Consider the following 20,986-nt stretch of genomic DNA (forward strand, 5'->3'; position numbering starts at 1 on the left):
TTAGTTTTTATAAAATGGATATAAATGACTTTTCTTCAACCAAGTTTAAAACATAGAACCAGAGTCATAAATAATTCTAGCTTGCCAGGGGCATGGCTATTTCTTTCTACTGCCTGCCGACTGTCTAATTTAATTAGAGGTATTAAACTCCAGGTTGAGGTCAACAAGCTTTACTTCCTCCAATATTACACTGTGACCAGTGCTCATTAATGTGTCCACTGAATGGATTAACACACCTGAAGATATATGGACAAAGGACAGGGGGGACAACCTAATGAAATCCAATTGTTCATTTGTAATAGGACATGTTCTAGGCCTCAACTTATTACCACTAATGTGGAATTTATTAAATTTGGGAGAAAAAATACCAATACAGAAAGTGATTTTTTATTAAGAAGAACTAGTGTAAGACAACTGGCTTCTATGATTAAGTTTAAACATTTAACCTGTTAAAAAGAAAGTGATATTATAATAAAACTAAAACAGAAGTCTGCTACTGAAAATAAATATTACTAGGATGCTTGAAGAGCATATTAACATGAAGCATCATAGAGAATAAAGAATAGGGAAAATCAGTATATGGAAAAAGACCAGTATCCTTTGTTTTTGATTTCTATGAAAAGAAGGTTTAAAGTAGCAATACTGAATTATGAGATTACATTTATATCTTCTTTCTGTTGGATTTTAAGACAGACAAACCCTTTAAAACTGCTTTAAGTAAAAAAGCTAATTTAGGCTGGACATTTTTTCAACAATACTTATTTTAACAGTAATGCACATGCCTATATTATAAAAGTTTTAAAAACTATAACCATATATTTATATTTAAAAAAATGAGAAGGGGCTGGCAAGATGGCTCAGCAAGTAAGGGCCTGCTGCTAAGCCTGACAACCTGAGTTCAACCTCCAGAGTCCATATGGTGGAAGGAGAGAACAACTCCCTCAGGTTGTCCTCCAACCTCCACATGTACTGTGGCATACAAGCAAGCATGTGCGTGTGCACACACAGACACACACACACAAACAAACAATAAATAAACAAACAACATTTAAAAAAACAACAACAGGCCAGAAAGGTAGCAGCAGGTAAAAGCTCTTGTTCCAAGACTGATGACCCAAGTTGCGTCACTGGGACCCACATAATGGAAGGAGAGGGTGGGTCCCAGTGACCTCCACATGCGTGTCATTACAAGTGGACACCCTACGCACAAAATAAACTCTAAAATGCGATAAAACAACCTCAGACACAGCATTAATTCTACCTGACACCATCTACAGATTCAATATATCGCTATCAAAATCCCAACAATGTAAGAGGGACCAAAATACATTCTATGTATGGATGAAAATGTCATAATTAAATCCCTTACTTTGTACTTGGTAATTAGAAGAGAAGGAAGAATTCCAATAGATCCAGGAATAGGAAACCCATTCTAAAATTTTATATGGACTTTCAAGAGATGTTCAAAGCCAAAACAATCCTGAAAAAAAGCTGGAGGATTCATACTTCTTGAGTCAAAATTAGAATGTGACAGTCATCCAAACAGTATGGAACTAGCATAAGGACAGACATGTAGCCTAATGAACTAGAATGCAGCAGCTTCTCTACAAAAGTGATGAAAAGACTGGGCATTTATATGCAACTCTGTATCTCACTCCATACACTACAAAGAGCTCAGTATGAACAGAAAACTTTTTTTTTTCCCAGAGCTGGGACCAAACCCAGGGCCTTGCACTTGCTAGGCAAGCACTCTACCACTGAGCTAAATCCCCAACCCTTATGAACAGAAAACTTAAATACTAAGAGCTAAAGCTATAAAGGTCTCTGAAGAAAATAGAGAAACATCTCCATGATAGTGTGTTTGGCAATGGTTTCTTGAATTGACATTAAAAGCAAAGGTAACAAAAGAGAAATTAAATTGGAGTCCAAAAATAGTGACCAATCAGTGGATAACGGATTAATATCTACAACATATAGAGAACTCCTAAAATGACATGTCTGGGATAGACATTTCTTCAAAGCAGATGGAAGAGAAGATGCTCACTATCTTTAGTTGTTACAGAAATGTGAAGGAAAACTACAAGGAGGTGGCTACTTTGGGACAGGCATGGTGGTAAGAAGAGAAAGGAAGGAAGACTATGAGGTTTGAGGCCAGTATGTGCTGCACAGTTGAGTTCAAGAAAAGCCTGTGATAGATGACAGATAAATTCTGCCTTAAAACAAATAAATAAGATAACTACTCAGTGCTTATCAGGATGTCTATAGTTTTTTCTAAAAAAGATGCAAATTAACAAGTGTTGGTAATGATGTGGAAAGGGTGGGACCACTGTGCAAGCCTGACACGGATGTAAAGTGGTGCAGCTGATACTAAGCATCTTCAGAAAGCTCAACATATAGTGTGAACATAACCCAACAATGTTATTCCTAGGTATACAGCCCAAAGAGTAAAAACCAGCATCTAAACAGTATGTCAATGTTTCCTGCAGTATGATTCACAATAGTCAAGAGGTGGAAACAACCCAAATATCTACTAACAGATACACAGATAAACAAAATGCAGTACATTCATACAATTAGATATCTGGCTATATAAAAGAATGAAATTCTGATGTGCTACAACATGCATGAAACCTTAAAAATGTTCAGGTAATAAGACAGTGCAAAAGGACAAATATTGTATGGCCTATTTATTATACTTCTAGAATTGGTAAACTATGGAGGCAGAAAGTAATGGGGGGAAAGACAGAGTGTGAGAGAAAGTGAACTGAGGAATAAGTTTATCTGTAGAGTGGTTTGATCCTCAGTGCTGACCAAAGAGCAGAGAGAAGGAAATATTAGCACTTAATTGACTTTCTGTTTACAGTCTGAGACTCCAGCCTAGAAAATGATGCCACCCACATCTGGGGAAGAGAGTCTCTTCCCTCCTTAGGTAAATGCCTTGAGAATGCTCTCTCCAAATCTATTCAATCTGACCATCAAGATTAGGCATCACAAATGTGCAGACTAAGATGAAAGATGGGGTGTGGAACTTCCATGCTGTTTCTGGCAAGGCCATTCTCCAGGAACCTCTATGTGTTTGGCTATCCAGAAATTCTCTGAGCACCATCCTTTGGGTTCACACATGGAGACTTGATGGCACAGCCATGACTGAAGCGCTGCAGCAATATCACTGGACTAGTGCTAACAGATGGAGTGGGGGAACTCAGCAGAGCCTGTCTGCTGATTCTTCTTGGTCTTGTGTGAAGCTGTCCTTTCCCATGGGTATGGGGTGAGAGCTCTTCTGAAATGGGGATCTTATGATTTACTTACAGACAAGTCATGTCAAGATAATCAATTTATGGCTACCTCCAAGACAGAAGGCAGGAGCTGATTAGTGTCTATGGCCTGCCTTCAGTAGAAAAGGGGCTAGGTGAAAGTCAGAGAAAGCTTTGTTGTCTTTTTTTTTTTCCCCTTCTAAGGCCTGCTTCTGGTGTCTAAAGTACTCAACCATAAAAAGACATGCTTGGGCTGGAGAGATGATTCAGAGGTTAAGAGCACTGACTGCTCTTCCAAAGGTCCTGAGTTCAATTCCCAGCAACCACATAGTGGCTCACAACAATCTGTAATGAGATCTGGTGCCCTCTTCTGGCCTGCAGCCAAATATGAAAACAGAACACTGTGTACATAATAAATAAATAAATCTTAAAAGAAAAGAGACATGCTTATTGTCTGATACTGTAAAAATTCAGGAAATAACAGGGGCCAGAATTAACAATGAACTAGAATTCATGGATAAAATTAAGACCCCTGCCCCCCAGTAATCAAGATGGTACTGTCATAAAAATGTGTAGACTGAGGTGACAGAATAGAGAATGTGTAAATAAGTACAAATGTCTCAATATGGATGCCAATAAAGCATGCAAAAAAGGATAATCTCTTCAATAAATGGAATGGAAACCTAGATTTCCACACGCAAACTAATGAAATGACACATATTTTCCACCATTCACAAAAATAAACTCCAAGTGTATAAAAGACCTAAATCTCAGTCCCAAAAAGACATATGGGGGCAGCTACTTGACTCTGGTTTTAGCAATATTTCGTTTTTGGTTTGTCACATCAAATACATGTACTACAGAACCAAGATGAACAAAGCCAAAAGGCAAGAAAGGCAACCTACCAACTTGGAGAAAACCAGACAATCTGCAAACCACATATCTGATGAAGGGTCAGGAGCCAAAACTATGGAGGATATTTACAACTCAATAAACAGAAAATGAAACACAGTAAAACATGGGCAAAGGACCAGAACACACATTTCTCCTGAGACAAGTTAAACCACAGAGGTGCAGAGAAAGATGAGCGTGTGAAATTAAAACCACTACAAGTTTTGGTGGGTAGCTATGATAAAAAGAGGTGAGCACTGAGAGCGCAGAGCAAAGGGGACACTCATTCATCATTGGTGCAATGTGCGGAAATGGAGCAGTTACAGGGGACAGCGTGGAGACTGCTAAGAAAGAACTACATGTGAACTACCAATCTCTGCTCTGAGCACATGCCTGCTCCAGCTTCCTTTCTGTTGATGTCATGAAACACTCTGACCCAAAGCAACCGAAAGGAGGAAAGGATTTATTTTAGCTTACCACTCATAATCTATCCCTAAGGGAAATCTGGGCAGGAATTCAAGCATGAACTCTTCACAGAAAGGAAATACAGCAAGTCCCTGCTGGCTCACTTAAAGGTCCTCTCTTAGCTAGTGTTTGTATTCACCCCAGAACTATCTGCCAAGGAATAGCGCTGCCCAGAGTGGGTTGGGCCCTCCTGTATCAATAAGAACCATCCCTCCCAAAGACATGTTCACAGGCTAATCTGATCTAGGCAATTCCTCAATGAAGGCTTTCTTCTCAGATGACTGTAGGCTGTAGTAAGTTGACAAAGTGAACTAACTAGGCTATGATCTCATAAAAGTGCCTACATCCCTAGATTTCTTGCAGAACATTCATAATAACTAGGAAATGGAAACATCCTATAGCTCTCTGATGGCTGGCTTTAACCATCAACTTGACACAACTAAGAATTATCTGGGAAGAGACTCTCAGTGAAGGACTTTCTGCATTTGACTGACCTGTGGGCATGCCTGTGGGGAACTGTCCTCATTAAGGAAACGCATGGGGGAAGGACCAGCCCACCGTGCAAAGCACCAGTCCCTAGACGGGGTTCCTGAACTATGTAAGACTGGAGAAATTAGGCTAAGCAGAAGCAAGCAAGTGGGTGAACATGTGTACATTCATTACTCTCTGCTCTTGATTGTGGATGATATGACTAGCTATTTGAAGTTCCTGCCCTGACTTCCCACAATGATGATCTGTAACTTGGAATCGTGAACTAAAATAGACCCTTTCTTCCATAATTTTTATCCCAAAACAGAAATGAAAGTAGGACTGTATCCATTCATGATCAATGGATAAAGAAAATGTGGTATATGTGGGTGTGATGAAATACTGATTAGCTTTAAAAAAGAAGATTCTGCCATTTGCTACAACATGGAAAAACTTGAAGGCGATTATGCTAAGAGAAAAATATGCCAAACAAAGAAAACATATGATCATGTTTATATGCAGAATTAAAAAAATTAAATATACAAAAATATAATAATAATTACCCAGGTTTGTTTTGGTATATACGAATAATCCCACCACTCAAGAGATTGGGCAAGATGATCATGAGTTCAGGAACAGTTAGGACTACACAGCAAGACTATGTCTACAAACAAACAAACAAACAAACAAACGACACATTCCAAATGAACAGGAGATCAAAACCAAACCAAAACAGTGATGCACAGGGAGAGAAGGAGGGAGACAAAGGCCAAAGGATACTAAGTAGCAGGTGTATAGGTTAACACATCCAGGAATCTAGTGAACAAGTATATTGGTTCAAAAATGAGATTTTTGTGCTCAAAGACATTTGAATTTTAGCTGCTATTACCACAGAAAAGTAACTACTTAATGAATGATGGATAAATTAATTTGCCTCATCACAGAAATAATTTACCACTTATACATATTTTCTAAACATATTGCTGTAAACATCAAATATTATAAAATAAAATTTATTAAAAATAGCAAAGTAAGTAAATAGCAAAGTAAGCGCCAGTCGGTGGTGGCGCAAGCACTCGGGAGGCAGAGGCAGGCGGATCTCTGTGAGTTCGAGGCCAGCCTGGGCTACCAAGTGAGTTCCAGGAAAGGGGCAAAGCAACACAGAGAAACCCTGTCTTGAAAAAAACAAAACAAAAAAACGAACAAAAAAAAAAGCAAAGTAAGCCAGGTGGTGGTGGCACACACCTTTAAACCCAGCATTAGGAAGGCAGAGGCAGGCGGATCTCTGTGAGTTTGAGGCAAGCCTGGTCTACAGAGCGAGATCCAGGATAGGCACCAAAACTACACAGAAACCCTGTCTCCAAAAAAAAAAAAAAAAAAAAAAAAAGCTAAAGAGATGGCTTTGTGGTTAAGAGCATTTACTGCTGTTCCAGAGGACCTGAATTCAGTTCTCAGCACCCACATTGGGTGGCTCACACTCCTGGGAGATCTGAGAGCCTTTCCTGGCCTCTTCTATACCTGCATACATGTGGCACACATTCACACAGACACACATATTAAAGTGATTAAAAATAAACCTAAATAAAAAAAGATTGTAGCCTTTAATCACACCATTGTTTTCCTTATCAAAGGAAAACACAATTTATTATACAACAATCCTGGTTTTGTTTTTCTCTCTCTCTCTTTTTTTTTTTTTTTTGTCTTTTTTTTTTTTTTTTTTTGGCTTTTCGAGACAGGGTTTCTCTGTGTAGTTTTGGTGCCTGTCCTGGATCTTGCTCTGTAGACCAGGCTGGCCTTGAACTCACAGAGATCCGCCTAGCTCTGCCTCTCAAGTGCTGGGATTAAAGGCTTGAGCTACCACCACCCAAGTAACAATCCTGGTTTTAAAGATGGCATCGGTTAAAGAAACAAGCTCTTCACGCTCCAGCAGGGATCTACCAACTGGATGTTGGTTTTTTTTTTCCCTTTAACTTGGCACTTACTTTTTTGGTCAGAGAGTCATCGGAATCAGAAGGCATTCTTGTTGATACATGAAATATTACTTCTACTGTAGAGGTAGCAAAATATGGAGTGGTCAGTCCAGTGCTTTTGTTTTTCTGAAGTCCTCCCATGAAGCCACAATGATTTGTAAGGTTTACCTAGAAACAATGAAGAATTATATAATCAATAACAACAACAAAACCTCAGAAACACCGTTGACAAAGGAAAAAAAAAAACCACTTTACTAGAGCCATTAGGAATATGGTCTTTTCATTCTGCTATACTCATAGATCAGTGCCTTGCTCAGCCATCATCAGAGAAGCTTCCTCCTGCCGCATGTGGGAACAAATATAGAGACCCACAGCCAGACATTATGCAGAAAATGAGAGACCTTGAACACTCAGCCCTAAGCAGATTGTATCCATCAAATCCCTTCCCTCAAGGCCCAGTGAACCCCACAGATGAGGAGGAGGCAGAAAGAGTGTAAGGGCCAGAGGGGATGGAGGACACCAAGAAAACAAGGTCCTCTAAATCAACAAGACTGACCCACATGTGAACTCAAAGAGACTGAGGCAGCTTGTACAAGGTCTGCACCAGATGGGATCCTAGAGCTGAAAAGCAAAGTGGATACATGGTCCTATCCCTAACTCGGAATCAATTTCCAACTGATAAAACACTTGCAAATGAAAACTGAACTTCCTCCAAGAAAGTCTCACTGGGGAAACAAACCACTCTCAAGGGTAGGCCCATGGCCAGCAGTGGATGGCCAGAGAAAACTAACTCACTGGCGTCTTTGGAGAGTCCTTGTCTCATACTGTCATGTCAGGACTTTTCCATCCTTTTTCCTTTTAAAAGTATTTTTATTTTATTACTTTTTATTTTTATTATGTATTATATATGTCTCTCATTTTACCCCATAGGTCCTTTGCATATAGATTATGGCTTCCAGTTCAGTGTTGGTGTTTTTTGTTTTTTAGTGGGATTCCTAAGTGTGTGAATGAGTGGGTCTCTGTCTCTTGTGCCTTCTCCTAGGTCTTTTCCTTCTGGTTTGTTTTGTCTCTTTCTGATGTGTTAGCTTTTGTTTTACATTATTATATTACACTATATTATTATCCTTAGAAACCTGTTTTCTAATGAGAGACAGAAAAGGGGTGGATCTGGATGCAAGGGGAGGTGGGAAGGAACTGGGAGGAGTAGAGGGAAGGGAAACCTAATCAGGATATATTGTGTGAGAAAAAAAAAAATCTATTTTCAATAAAGGGGAAAAAGGAGTAAGGTCTTTTATATGCTATTGGCCAATATTAAATCTAGAATTACAGCTGGCTCTCTGTATCTGTAGGATCCACATCTACAGATTCAATCAACTATGGATTGAAAGTATTCAGAAAAAATGAGCTTGTACCAAACACATACACACTTTTTTCTCCTGTTATTAGTATTTCCTAAGTTATATAGTATGACAACTAGTTTGATACAGGGTTTCACATAGGCCAGGCTGGCCTTGAACTCCTGATCTCCTGTCTCTACCTCCCAAATGTTGGACTCAAAGGCATGTGCCACAACCACACATGGCCTGATGCAACAACTACTTACATAATGTTTACATTTTATTGGATATTATTAATAATCCATATAGTATTCAGGAAAATGTGCATTGTGCTGTCATTTTATATAAAGGATGTGAGTACTGTAAATTTTTGGTATCTGAAGGGGGACCTGGAACCAATCACCACATATTATACCAAGAGGCAACTTTATTAGAGGTGATTTGTTTACCCCTGTATTTTTTTAAAAATAGTATTTAAGGATCTCTAATTAGTAGGAGCTAAGTAAGAAGGAAATCAGCTGTTGTTTACTATGAACTTATTACATTAGGCAACTCGGTGTTAACAGTAAACTAGAAAGGCTTTGGGAGGCACTAAAGTCAGTAAAAATCAAAGCTGAAATGACCTGGGGAATGTTAAAAACAATGTCAACTTCGAAAAATCATCAATTAGATGTCTCATATTTATTTATAAAACTGTCTTTCTAGTCAGTACCCATTCTAGCCTAGAATAAAAAAAAATGTGAAAAAAAAAATCACAAAATGTAACTGCACTTCAACTACATCTAAAAAGCTATCAATTGAGCTGTATGACGATCTGGAAACATTTTAGGTCATGATATAATATATAATATATATCAGTATCAGGGTTGTAGCACAGAAACCAATAAATTGTTCTGGTAAGAGCTGAAGTCATTGGCTTTCTCCACCTTCTCTGACATCATCTGATACTACCTCAGTGTGGAGAGCTTCTCCTTACTGTCTAGAGAAGATGGAAGTCTAGGCTTCCTATCTGACCTTGGACATATGTGTGCAGTTTTTCTAGGGGCTCACTTCCCAGTTCTCTGGCTTTTCTAGTTTGTCTATATAGTTTTAGTTACTGACTTCTCCAGCTGAGGAACGTTACATCCCCAATCAGGAAGCAGAGAGCAATGAATGCTGTGCTCAGTTTGCTTTCCCTTTTTATTCAGTCTGGGACCCCAACCCATGGAATGCTATCACCCAAATTTAGAGTGGAGTTTCCCACCTCTATTAACCTAATTTAAAAGGTCCCTCATGTCAGAGATTTGTTTCTATGGTAATTCTAAATCCTATCAGGTTGACAATCAAAATTAAGCATCACAATATTCATCCATTTTTATGGCTAATATTCACTTGTAGGAATATACTACATTTATTCATCCATTCATTCACCTATGGACAAACATATAGGTTGTTTTGCCATTTTGTTATTATGCAGCAATGAACACAGATGTGTATGTTTTTATATAAGCTTAAGTGTTTATTTTTTCTGGATATGCACACAGCAGAACTATTGTTATAAGGTGTGCTGGTTAGTTTTATGTCAACCTGACACAAGCTGGAGTTATCTGAAAGGAGGGAACTTTAAATGAGAAAATGTCTCCATAAGATCCAGTTGTAGGGCATTTTCTTAATTAGTAATTGATTGGGGAGGACCCAACTCATTGAGGCTGGTGCCATCCCTGGCTGGTGGTCCTGGGTTCTATAAGAAAGCAGGCTGAGCAAGCCATGAGTAACAAGTCAGTAAGCAGCACCCCTCCATGGCCTCTGCATCAGCTCCTGCCCCCAGATTCCTGCCCTGCTTGAGTTCCTGTCCTGATTTCTTTCAATGGTGAACAGTGATGTGGCCGTGTAAGTCAGATAAACCCTTCCCTCCCCAAGTTGCTTTGGTCATGGTGTTTCATCACAGCTATTGTAACCCTAATGTGGATATGGCACCTCTATGCTTAACTATGTTAAAGCATGTTACATCCCCTCTAGCAGAATATGAGAGTTCAGATTGCTCTAAATCCCAGCCAAAGATAATTTCTGGACTTTTTAAATCTAACCACCCTGCTGGGTGGTTTCCTCATTTCCCTGACACCTCATGACATCAAGAGTCTTTTCATGTATTTATTGAACATTTACCTAACTATGGAGTAACATCTGTTATGGTCCTGTGGCCATTTTTTTAATTGGAGGATTTCCTACATGAGTACATTTACATTATTTCATACAGTGGCATTTGCATTATTTTCATCTCCCTCCCCCAACATTACTTTTGTGCCCTCTCAATAATTTCCTCTTGAATTCATGACCGCTTTTTCTTCCTTTATTTTTGTTATTCTGAGTCCAATTACTGTTGCCCTTGTTTACATGTTCAGGGTTGACTACTTAGGATTGTGGTCCTATTCCTGGAAAAAAAAAAAAAAAAAAGGCAAAACTCCTATTTTTCCTCCTCAGCAGCCACTGACTGCCTGTCCTTCTTCATCTAGGGAAATTTTGTGAAATTCTCTTCCATCTATGTTGGCATGCCCACTAGTGTAGGCATTTTTGAACTGAATTACATCCTTTTTAATTTGTATGAGTTCTTCAAATATTCTATGTACAAATCTCTTCTCAAATATATGATTTGCAATCATTTTCCCCATCTGTGGAATTTTCCACTTTGTTGGTGATGTCCTTGAAGCACAAAGGTTTTAATTTTGATGAGTATTATTTTCCTTCTTGCTCATGCTTTTAGTGTCAGATCTAAGAAATCTTTGCCAAATCCAAGGTCATAATATTTGCACCTATATTATCTTCTAAGTATTTTATAATTTTAGATCCATTTTGAGTTAATTCTTATATATAGTGTGGTCTGACTTCATTTAAACTAGTTTACTCTTAATTATGTGTGTATGCCTGTGTCGTTAGTGTTGGTGTGCACGTGTGGTGGGGGTATGTGCACACGACTCCAAGTACCTGTAGTGGCTAGAAGAGGGTTGCTGGATACTTTGGAACCTGAGTTACAGGCAGTTGTGAGGCTCCCAACATGGGTGCTGGGAATCAAACTCTCCTAACTGCTGAGTCATCTCTCCATGCCCCTGACTTTTTTTTTTTTTTTGGCATATGGCTATCTGGTTATGTCAGCAACATTTGTTGAAAAGATTATCCATTCTTCACTGGATGGTTTAGGTAAAAAAAAATCATTGACTATAAATGTGTGGACTTCTGTTCTTTATATTCTATTCCACTGATCTGTAGGTCTATCCTTTTGCTAATACCACACTATATTGATTAGTATTGTTTAGTAAGTTTTGAAATCAAGAGGTACATATAGTCCTCTCAATTTGCTCTTCTCATGTATCCCTACTTTTAGTAATGATTCTATAGTTCTTCAATACAAATACCATTTGCTGTGTTTTCAAGACATTTTTACATACACCATCTTAGCTGAATGTTTTGTCATCTCTGCTGGGTAACGAAGAATATTACCTATAAGAAATAAACATAGAGGCTTGGAGAGCTTACATAATTCCCCTAAGATAAACTGGCTGCTAACCCATATAACACACACCAAGTGGGGTAGGAAAAGCTCCTCTATCAGACACTGTGGAGAGTTCTGGTATTAAGAGCAGAGGTCAGTAAGATAGGAGTGCTAGCCCTCCACAAGTCTATAGTCTAGGGCAATGGTCTTCAACAACTTTGAAAGATACCCTCAATACAAATTTTGTGAAATAATTGTCAACTATAAGAAAACATTTCATTGTAAATTTAAATGGCTACCAAGGTTATTATTTCCATAATACTGCTTTAACTATATATTCATCAAAACCAAAGTCATTTGTTGAATCTGGAATTTGTGGATTTGGCTAGTTAGTTAGCTAGTGAGCAATCAGGATCTGTTTGTCTCTACTCTCCCCGCATTGGGTTATAGATTCCTGCTGCTGTGCCTAGCTTTTACACGGGTGCTGGGGACCCAAACTCAAGTCCTCATGCTCGATAGGTAAGCACTTAACCAACTGATCCATATTACCAGTCCCTCTGGTAATTATTTCTTAAACAGCATAGTGTAGCAATTGAATATACATTATTTAGACTACTTGGTAGAAGTAACTTAGGTATGCTTTAAAGTATACAAGAGGATATGCATTAGTTTTAGGTAAGTATCCCACTGTTTTATATGAGGGGCTGGAATATCCTTGGATCCTGAAGGTTGACTGAGGGTTAAATATAAAATGATGATTGGTATAACCTAAAAACAATACCTCCCAACCAAGGCCAGCTACAAAATCTTCATATGCTTGGCTTCCTCCTATATTGGTGAGAATGGAGTATTTATCTTCTTGTCCTTCAGCAACGTAAAATACCGCAATCTTGTGTGTCTCTCGGCTACAAAACAAAAGGTTATACCATTCATTTGTTTGCTAATTAAATTATATATACAGACTACATAGCAGTAAGAATATGGAAAAGATTTAGATGCTATAGTCTGCAGAAGGAGATAAGTAATTGCAACATAAAGAAAGAAATAAAAAAAGTGACAAAAATGCCACTGGATCAGAAGAAAGGCAGGTTACTTCCGATTGGAAAAAAATAATACTTACAGTGAAGGAATAATGAATTAGGTAAAGGTATGACTTTGGCAAATGAAGACAAAGAGTATGGACAAGGATAGATAAATATGAATGCAAAAATCATCTAAAGAGTTGATCATTATGCAGTGTGAACAAATCTCAAGGTTAGAGCGACTGTTTTAGAACCAAGTAACCATCAGTAGGGAGTGTATTTCCCAAAACTGCATACAACAACAGAAGAAACACACACACACACACACACACACACACACACACACACACACACACACGCATGGCTTAACTGCCAAATTCTTGGACATTTAATTTTTAGTTTTCTCTGAATTGAAAAGTGTTCTTAAAGTAAATTTCTAATAAGACATCTGGCAACCCAAGCTAACTAGACCATCTATGTCTGATGAATGTTGGAAAACTTTAGGACCAGAAAAACAAATTGGAGGGACTCATATGTACTTCCTGATTTCAAAACTGGACCAGAAGTAAATTTTGTTGCCAAATTATGCAAGAATAAAAAAATGGATTGCAGATACCAGCAAGTCTTTAAAACTGAAGCCTGCAGCCAGGTTTTCCTCCATATTTTGAGAAGTCATAACTCTGAGTTTCCATGTCAGCAACCAAGAAGCTCCAGCAAGTTTCTGTAACTGGTGGCCTTTCACTTCGGGAGGTAAAGACACAGGGGAGTTTCAATGTGCTCCATACAGTGCTAGCATAACCCAGTCTAGGCAGTCAAATGTAACTGCGGGTAGTGTGGGGAAGAAGGGAGCCTCCAGAATTACAGAGTATAGCTCTGGATGGCCGTGTTTTTGCAAGTTAACTGGTGAAAGTTATTATTTTAAAAATAATCTAGCATTTTAAAAATGTGTCCTAAAGCTATAAAGAAACAGAAAATCTTCAAGAAAATCTACTAAATCTTGGTAAAAATAGTCACTGACATATGAGCCACTTTTGTTTCCATACACTCCAGCTCCTCAGCTCCATGGGACCCAAGTTTTGCCCTAAGCATTCTATTCAGGCCTAGCAGAGAGAAGTTCCCTCTCCCTCTAGCTTTCAGTTTGGGGCTAAGGTTATTGGTAGAAGTTATTATCACTTCCTACCTCTGCTGTGGATATCACTCTGTATAAATAAAATGCTGATTGGCCAGTAGTCAGGCAGGAAGTATAGGTGGGACAAGCAGAGAAGAGAATTCTGGGAAGTAGAAGGCTGGAGGGAGACACTGCCAGCCGCCACCATGACAAGCAACATGTAAAGACACTGGTAAGCCACAAGCCATGTGGCAAAGTATAGATTAATAGAAATGGGTTAATTTAAGATAGAAGAAGTAGATAACAAGAAGCCTGCCACGGCCATACAGTTTGCAAACAATGTAAGTTTCTGTGTGTTTACTTGGTTGGGTCTGAGCATCTATGGGCCTGGCGGGTGAGAGAGATTTGTCCTGACTGGGCCAGGTAGGAAAGGAAAACTCTAACTACATACCTCCATGTTACAGAAGCTCTGGCCTAGGTCTTCTGTTTCTCCAGCTCCCCTCTCTTAGCATGGAAGCTCTAGGCATAAGAGGCTGATTCTCAACACTTTTCCTTGTACTCCACTTGGAGGAGGAGAGTGGAAGTTCTGCTGGGGTAGTAAGCAAAGAAGACTAGGGATTTCCAACCTTTCCCCAAGTGCCACCTGCTGACTATGGGCATCATTCTAGGCAAAGGTGGGCCCTAATCCTATCTCAGGTATAGTGGTACACAATGATGCCCAGGGTGAAAGGCAGGCTTCAAGTACAAAGACTTGGCATTAGTTCTACCTGAGAAGAACAACTATTTGGACCAGAATTTGGATTAAAGCACTAAGGACAAGCCAGCAGCTCTGATCTACGTAAATAGCAAAGCAGCCTGAAGTTAGTAAGAATCAGGAAAAGAGAGACTAAGAACTGCCTGGGATCAGTCAATTCTGTGAGTCAAGAAGCCTGTGCACATGTACCAGAGTACACTTAAGAGCAGCTAGAACAGTGGTTCTCAACCTGTGCATCCCAACCTTGGGGGACTGGATGACCTAGCATGGGGGTTGCCTAACCCACAGGAAAACACAGATATTTACATTACAATTCATAACAGCAGCAGAATTACAGTTATGAAGTAGCAGCAAAAATAATTGTATGGTGGGGTGTCCCCACACCATGAGGAAGTGTGTTAAAGGTCTCAGCATTGGGAAGGGTGAGAAGCATTGACAGAGAGTGTGACAACCAAAGAGTCTCACAGGCACTCCAGAATATTCTAACTCTGGGCCAACTCTAAAGAATGAAGACTAATATCCAATCAGTACCTGGACATCTGGTAATCTGTGTGCACCCTCAAGGCTATATACATTTTGGAACGGTCAGAGAGTAAACCTTTAAGCTATTGGTATCTGGATAAAGGAGAGACAAAAAAATAAACATTTTGAATTGTGGTGGTAGCCTCCAAGCCACACACAATCAACAGTAAATAACAAAAATACTATGTTTAGGAGGGCAGTGTTCAAGCACAAATTCTGAGTAATAAGTGATATAAACCTAGGGAAGTCACCCCAGTGTCTTAGAAAAGAACAAATAACTTAAAAAAAATCTGAGTTGGCAATTAGAAGTTCACATTGTTTGGAAATACAGCTGCTAAGAATTAAATGACCAAGTACTACCACTAACATACTTAAAATATATTTATTATTTTTATGTGTGTGGATATTTTTTGCCTGCGTGTTTATATACCACATGCACGCAGTACCTGAGGAGGCCAGAAGAGAGTGCTGGATTCCTGGAACTAGAGTTATAAGAATGTTACAGTTACAGGAATGAACTAGACTTGCAGCCATGTGAGTGCTGTGAACCAAACCTGGACTCTCTGCAAGAGCAACAAGTGCTCCTAACAAGTGCTCTTAACCACTGAGTCCTCTCTCCAGCCTCCACTAATAAACTTCTAATTCAAATCACAGCTAAAACCGAAAACAAAATGGGAAGACACCAAGCAAACTGTGAAAGGGAGCTGAAATGATTCTACCAATGCCACACTAACATATATTGTGTGTGGGGTGCCCTCCCCATACAATAAAAAAAAAGAAAAAGGAATTATGTTACCAAAATCATACTTTTACACAAAAAGATAAGAGTACTATTAATAAATGTATGCCAAGAAATAGATAATTTAGATTAAAAACACAATTCCCAGAAAAACATAAACTGCTAAAACTGAATTTAAGAAAAAAACTGATTATCTAAAAAAATTGAACTATATAGTATTCTTATCAAAAAGGAAGATGTTACATTATTTCCACTTGTGGATATGATTTTATATATAGAAGATATGGAACCAGCAAGGTGGCTCAGTGGTTAAAACTGCTTCCTGCCGAGCCGGACAACCTAAGTTCTGTTCTCATAGCCCACTGTGGAAGGAGAGAACTGACTACTGACTACTGAAATTTGGATAGACACGAACCCATGCATGCACAAATGATAAATAAAATTAAGCTAAAGAAAATCCTTAAGACTCTACTAGAAAACCATTAGAACTAACTACTAAATGAATCCAATTAGTTTGGCGGATACACAGTGTATTCCTATACGTATTAGCAATGAAGAATCTTTCACACTGGTACATACACTCGATGTATAAAATATATACTTTGAAAGCTGTACAACACTGCTGAAAGAAACTAAAGCCCTAAACAAAAGAACTCTTCAGTTCACGAGCTGAAAAACTGAATATTGTTAATGTGACAGGACTCTCCACAAATCTACAGATTCAGTTCAATCATTATCAGAATGTAGGCTTTCCATCTTTTAAGAATTGTCAAACTGATCCTAAAGTTCATAGGAAAATTCAACAGACTCAGTAGACAAAACCACCTGAGAAAGAATAGAGTTGGAGGGCTCTTTCTTTTCTAAGGACTCGGTTTCTCTGTGTAGCCTTGGCTGTCTTGGAACTCACTCTATGATCAGGCTGGCCTTGAACTCACAGAGATCCACCTGCCTCTGCCTCAAGTGCTGGGATTAAAGGTGTGCACCACCACACCCCACTGGAGGACTCATACTTTATAGTCTCAAAACTTGTGGCAAAATAAATCAAGGCACTATCGTACTATATTACAACAATTAAGTGCCTAGAAATAAACTCTATGGTGATTGCTTTTGTGTGTGTTCGTTTTTTGAGAAAAGTCCTCACCATGTATCTGAGTATAGCCTAGAACTTACTACATAGCCCAGACTAGCCCCAAACTTGTGACGCTTGCCTCAGCCTCTCCAGTGTTTGCATCATACAATTGCCAAATCTAGTTGATCAGTTGTGTTTTGATAATGGTAACATGGAAATTAGGTAAGAAAAAAAAATCTCAGTAACAAGTGGTGTGGGAACAATCAGATAGACAAATGGAAAAGAATGAAGTTAGCCTCTTGCACCAGCTAAAAAAGTTAAATCAAAATGAATCATAGGCCCAAGTATAAGAGCTGAAACTATTACAGTCTCAGAAAGAATTACAGGACTTTGAATTAGGTGAGGTCTTAATTTTATTAGTAGAGAAGAACCCTTGCTAATGTCCACATACTGTAAAAAAGCCATTATCAGCCCTGAATTTTTTGTGTTAGAGGTGATATAAAAAATAGTAAAATGGCAACCTACATAATGAGGAAAAACACTTGTCATACCTAAGAATCTACATCCAGAAAAGTATTATGAACTCGTGTAACTCAATACTAAAAAGGTAACACAAGGACTGGCAAAGATAGGGCTGGAGAGATGGCTCAACAGTTCAAGGAATCTGCTTTTTTTGCAGAGGACTCAGGTTCAGTTCCAGCACCCACATGGTTTATAACCATCTATAAATTCAGTTCTAAGGCATCCAGCATCCTCTTTAGGCTTCTGCAGGCAACAGGCACACACATGTTGCATATACATAAACACAGACACACACTATACACATGAAATAAAAAAAAATCTTAAAAAAATGACAGGCGAAGAACTTTGTTTCCTAGGATTTCTATAACAAACCATACAAACTAGGTAGTTTTGACAGTGTTATGTCTCTAAAAGCAACAGGGCAAGAAGCCTTCCCACAGTCTAGTGGTTATAGCAATCCTCTGCATCCCTCATATTCTAACTGTAACTGTGATTTCTACCTGGTCACCTACATTCTTTCTATGTGCATGTGTCCTTCTTATAAGAACAGCAGCGAGATTTGGGAGCAAATTTAATCCAATATGACCTTATCTTAATTATATTTGTGTCCTGATTTCCAAATTACACTCTGAGGTTCTGGGTAGACAGGAAAATTTTAGAAGGCATTATTTAATGCAGTACAAATTTGAATATTCTCCCCCAAAAGAGATACAAACAGCTATTTTAGTCACTTAAAAATGCCTCATAATGGATAGCAAATCAAAATCACAAGATCCAACTCCCCATTCTACAAAGCTGAATTGAAAAGGCAGGTGGTAATGAGCAAGCCGTGACAGAGAGGGGGGAGCCTGCTCACATGGTTGGCAAGGGTCAGAAACGCTGCAGCTGCTGGACAGATCAAGTTGGTATTTACTCCACATGTTAAATGAAAAGCAGCTCTAAAATTAGATTGTACTGATGCTTATTCAGTAAATGCATAATTATTAACGAACATATTAGTTAACTGTATTTCAATATTGGTTTGTCAATTTCAAAGCTGCATACGAGGCAAGAAGATGTCAATAACAAGAGAAATTGTGGAGGCAAGATGCCATATGGACACACTTTCTACTTTCTTATCAATTTTATTTTCAAGCCTAACAATGCTCAGATTTTAAAACATTCTTAAATTGGAATTAAATTTAGTTAATTCGATAAATTAAGAAGGTCAGCAGTGATTTATGGCAAGGCTTTCCAGAAACACTGATGCTTAAATTGAGACTTGAAGGGTAGATAGATGCTACACTTTTAGCTAGACCTTATAATCGGGGATCATTTCATTGTTAATAAAAAACACAACAACAACAACTAAGAAAGATAACATTTAGTTCTAGGTATGAGAAAAAGAAAACAGTGCTCACAAAAGTGATAAAAATAACAGAACAGAAATTAATGAATTAGAAACACAACATCAGAACTGAAGAGCTCAGTGGGTGAAGTACATGCTTTGCAGGCACAAGGATCTGAGTTTGACCCCCCCGAAGCAACTTAAAAAAAAACAAAACAAAAAAGCAGGTGTGATGGTAGATGGCACCTGAGAAATGATATCCAAAGTTGTCTCTTGTCTCCATATGCACTTACATATACATGTGCATCATCATATACACAAATGAACACACACAGACACACAGACACACAGACACACACACACTTAGATCTGCAACAGGAAAGTTTGTTTTATTTATTCCAAAAAACTAAGCTGAGAAAAAGAATAGAATACAGAATTATGACATGTTGAAAGTTTTGATAGGTACAGTAAATATGAAATAAGCAAAAATTCTCTATTCTTATCTATTTAAGATCTCGATAAAATATTTTTATAAAAACAAAAAATAATGAAATTGATCCAAAGCTGAAACAAAATCTGAAAAAGTAAATCAAAAGTGAAATTATTTTGAATCTGGAATTTCAAGTAACAGGTAATATTGATTTTATGAAGCTCACTATAACCTTAATTCTAAAAACCTACAAAGGATAGAACAAAAAATTTGAAGAATCTGCTAATAAATGGAATATAGCTGCATACAAAATGAAATTTTAGTAAACCAAGTACAGTAAGTCAAAAGACTAGACAGATTTTCTTTGTAGATTTATTGGGTGTTTTGCCTGTATCCGGCATGTATGTATGTGCACCAAACTGTATTCCTGGTGCCCATGAAGGTCAAAAGAGGGGTTGGATCCCCTAGCACTTGTGGATAAGCCACTCTGTGGATATTATGAATCATGCAACAAGGGCTCTTAAAATTGCTGACCAACTCTCTAAGTCTATACAGTTTTTAAACTAACATACAATAGTTAAGAAATTAGTTAAGAAATTCAAACTACAGGAGCACATGAATGAAGGCTAAAAAGAATTTTAAAGAGGAATTAAAAATGTTGCACTTATGTTATAATCTCAAAAATGAAAAAAAAATTTTTGGTAATATATACCACCACCATTTTATTTTAATATTCACCAAAAGAAAATCCTACAGGATAAACTGCTTTTATAGCATGATCAAAATGATCTATTTTAAAACAATAAGCAATAGCTTTCCTGAAGAAGAAAGGAAAGAAGAGTTACTCTCGTTAAAATCAGGACAGGCAAGGATGTCCATCTACTTTTTCTACATTACTTACCCTAACCTGAAAGTTCCAGTCAGTGCAAAACTATAATATAAGCAAAACTAACTATCAGAAAAGAGATTGTTTCCAGATAATGACAGTATACCTAAACAAATCTTAAGAGAAAGAGGTAACTAAAACTAAAATATGCTTAAGAGCAATATGAAAGTTCACTAACCTGTAAGGTACAAGAAAAATATTAAAAATGGAAAAAAATTCCAAAAATATACTATTAGGGACTGGAGAGATGGCTTAGCCATTAAAGGCTAGGCTTACAACCAAAATGTCAAAAATATAACATTGGGGATTCTATATAGAATTAATGATGAAATAAGAAATTACATAAGTAAGGTTTGGGTCTCAGAATAAGTAAAAATACATTAACATAAATATGCATGGAAAGTGTATTATATAGTTGTAGTAAATTAAACAGTAATATGTGTGCAAAACAATAGATAAATCAATAGAAATGCACATAACTTTGAAGCACAATGCTTCAAAGTTTGATAAAGGCAATAGTAAATCAATTGAAAAGATTAGGGTTGGGGTTGGGGATTTAGCTCAAAGGTAGAGTGCTTGCCTAGCAAGCGCAAGGCCCTGGGTTCGGTCCTCAGCTCTAGGAAAAAGAAAAAAAAAATAAGGAAAAAAAGAAAAAAGAAAAAAAAAAAGATTAGGGTTAATTTAACAAATTATAGAAATGGATCACTTCCCATATTCAACCTAGTTCTAATTCTCTTTAAAAATTATTTATAGATT

The 20,986-nt window shown here is 37.8% G+C and overlaps 1 protein-coding gene across 16 annotated transcripts in view; it reads right to left on the bottom strand.

The window, feature by feature from the left end:
* The window catches only part of Ralgapa1 (Ral GTPase activating protein catalytic subunit alpha 1), a 212,136-nt gene that overhangs the window by 41,758 nt on the left and 149,392 nt on the right, over positions 1-20,986 (bottom strand). For all 16 annotated transcript variants that reach the window (XM_036205956.1, XM_036205953.1, XM_036205958.1 and 13 more), the window contains 2 exons: positions 12,633-12,756; positions 7,061-7,216 (listed from right to left, as the gene is read on the bottom strand). In XM_036205956.1, coding sequence (XP_036061849.1) covers positions 7,061-7,216; positions 12,633-12,756 — 280 coding nt within the window. The remainder of the gene's footprint in view (positions 1-7,060; positions 7,217-12,632; positions 12,757-20,986) is intronic.

Source organism: Onychomys torridus, chromosome 14, assembly GCF_903995425.1.
Source record: "Onychomys torridus chromosome 14, mOncTor1.1, whole genome shotgun sequence".
Lineage (NCBI taxonomy): Eukaryota > Metazoa > Chordata > Mammalia > Rodentia > Cricetidae > Onychomys > Onychomys torridus.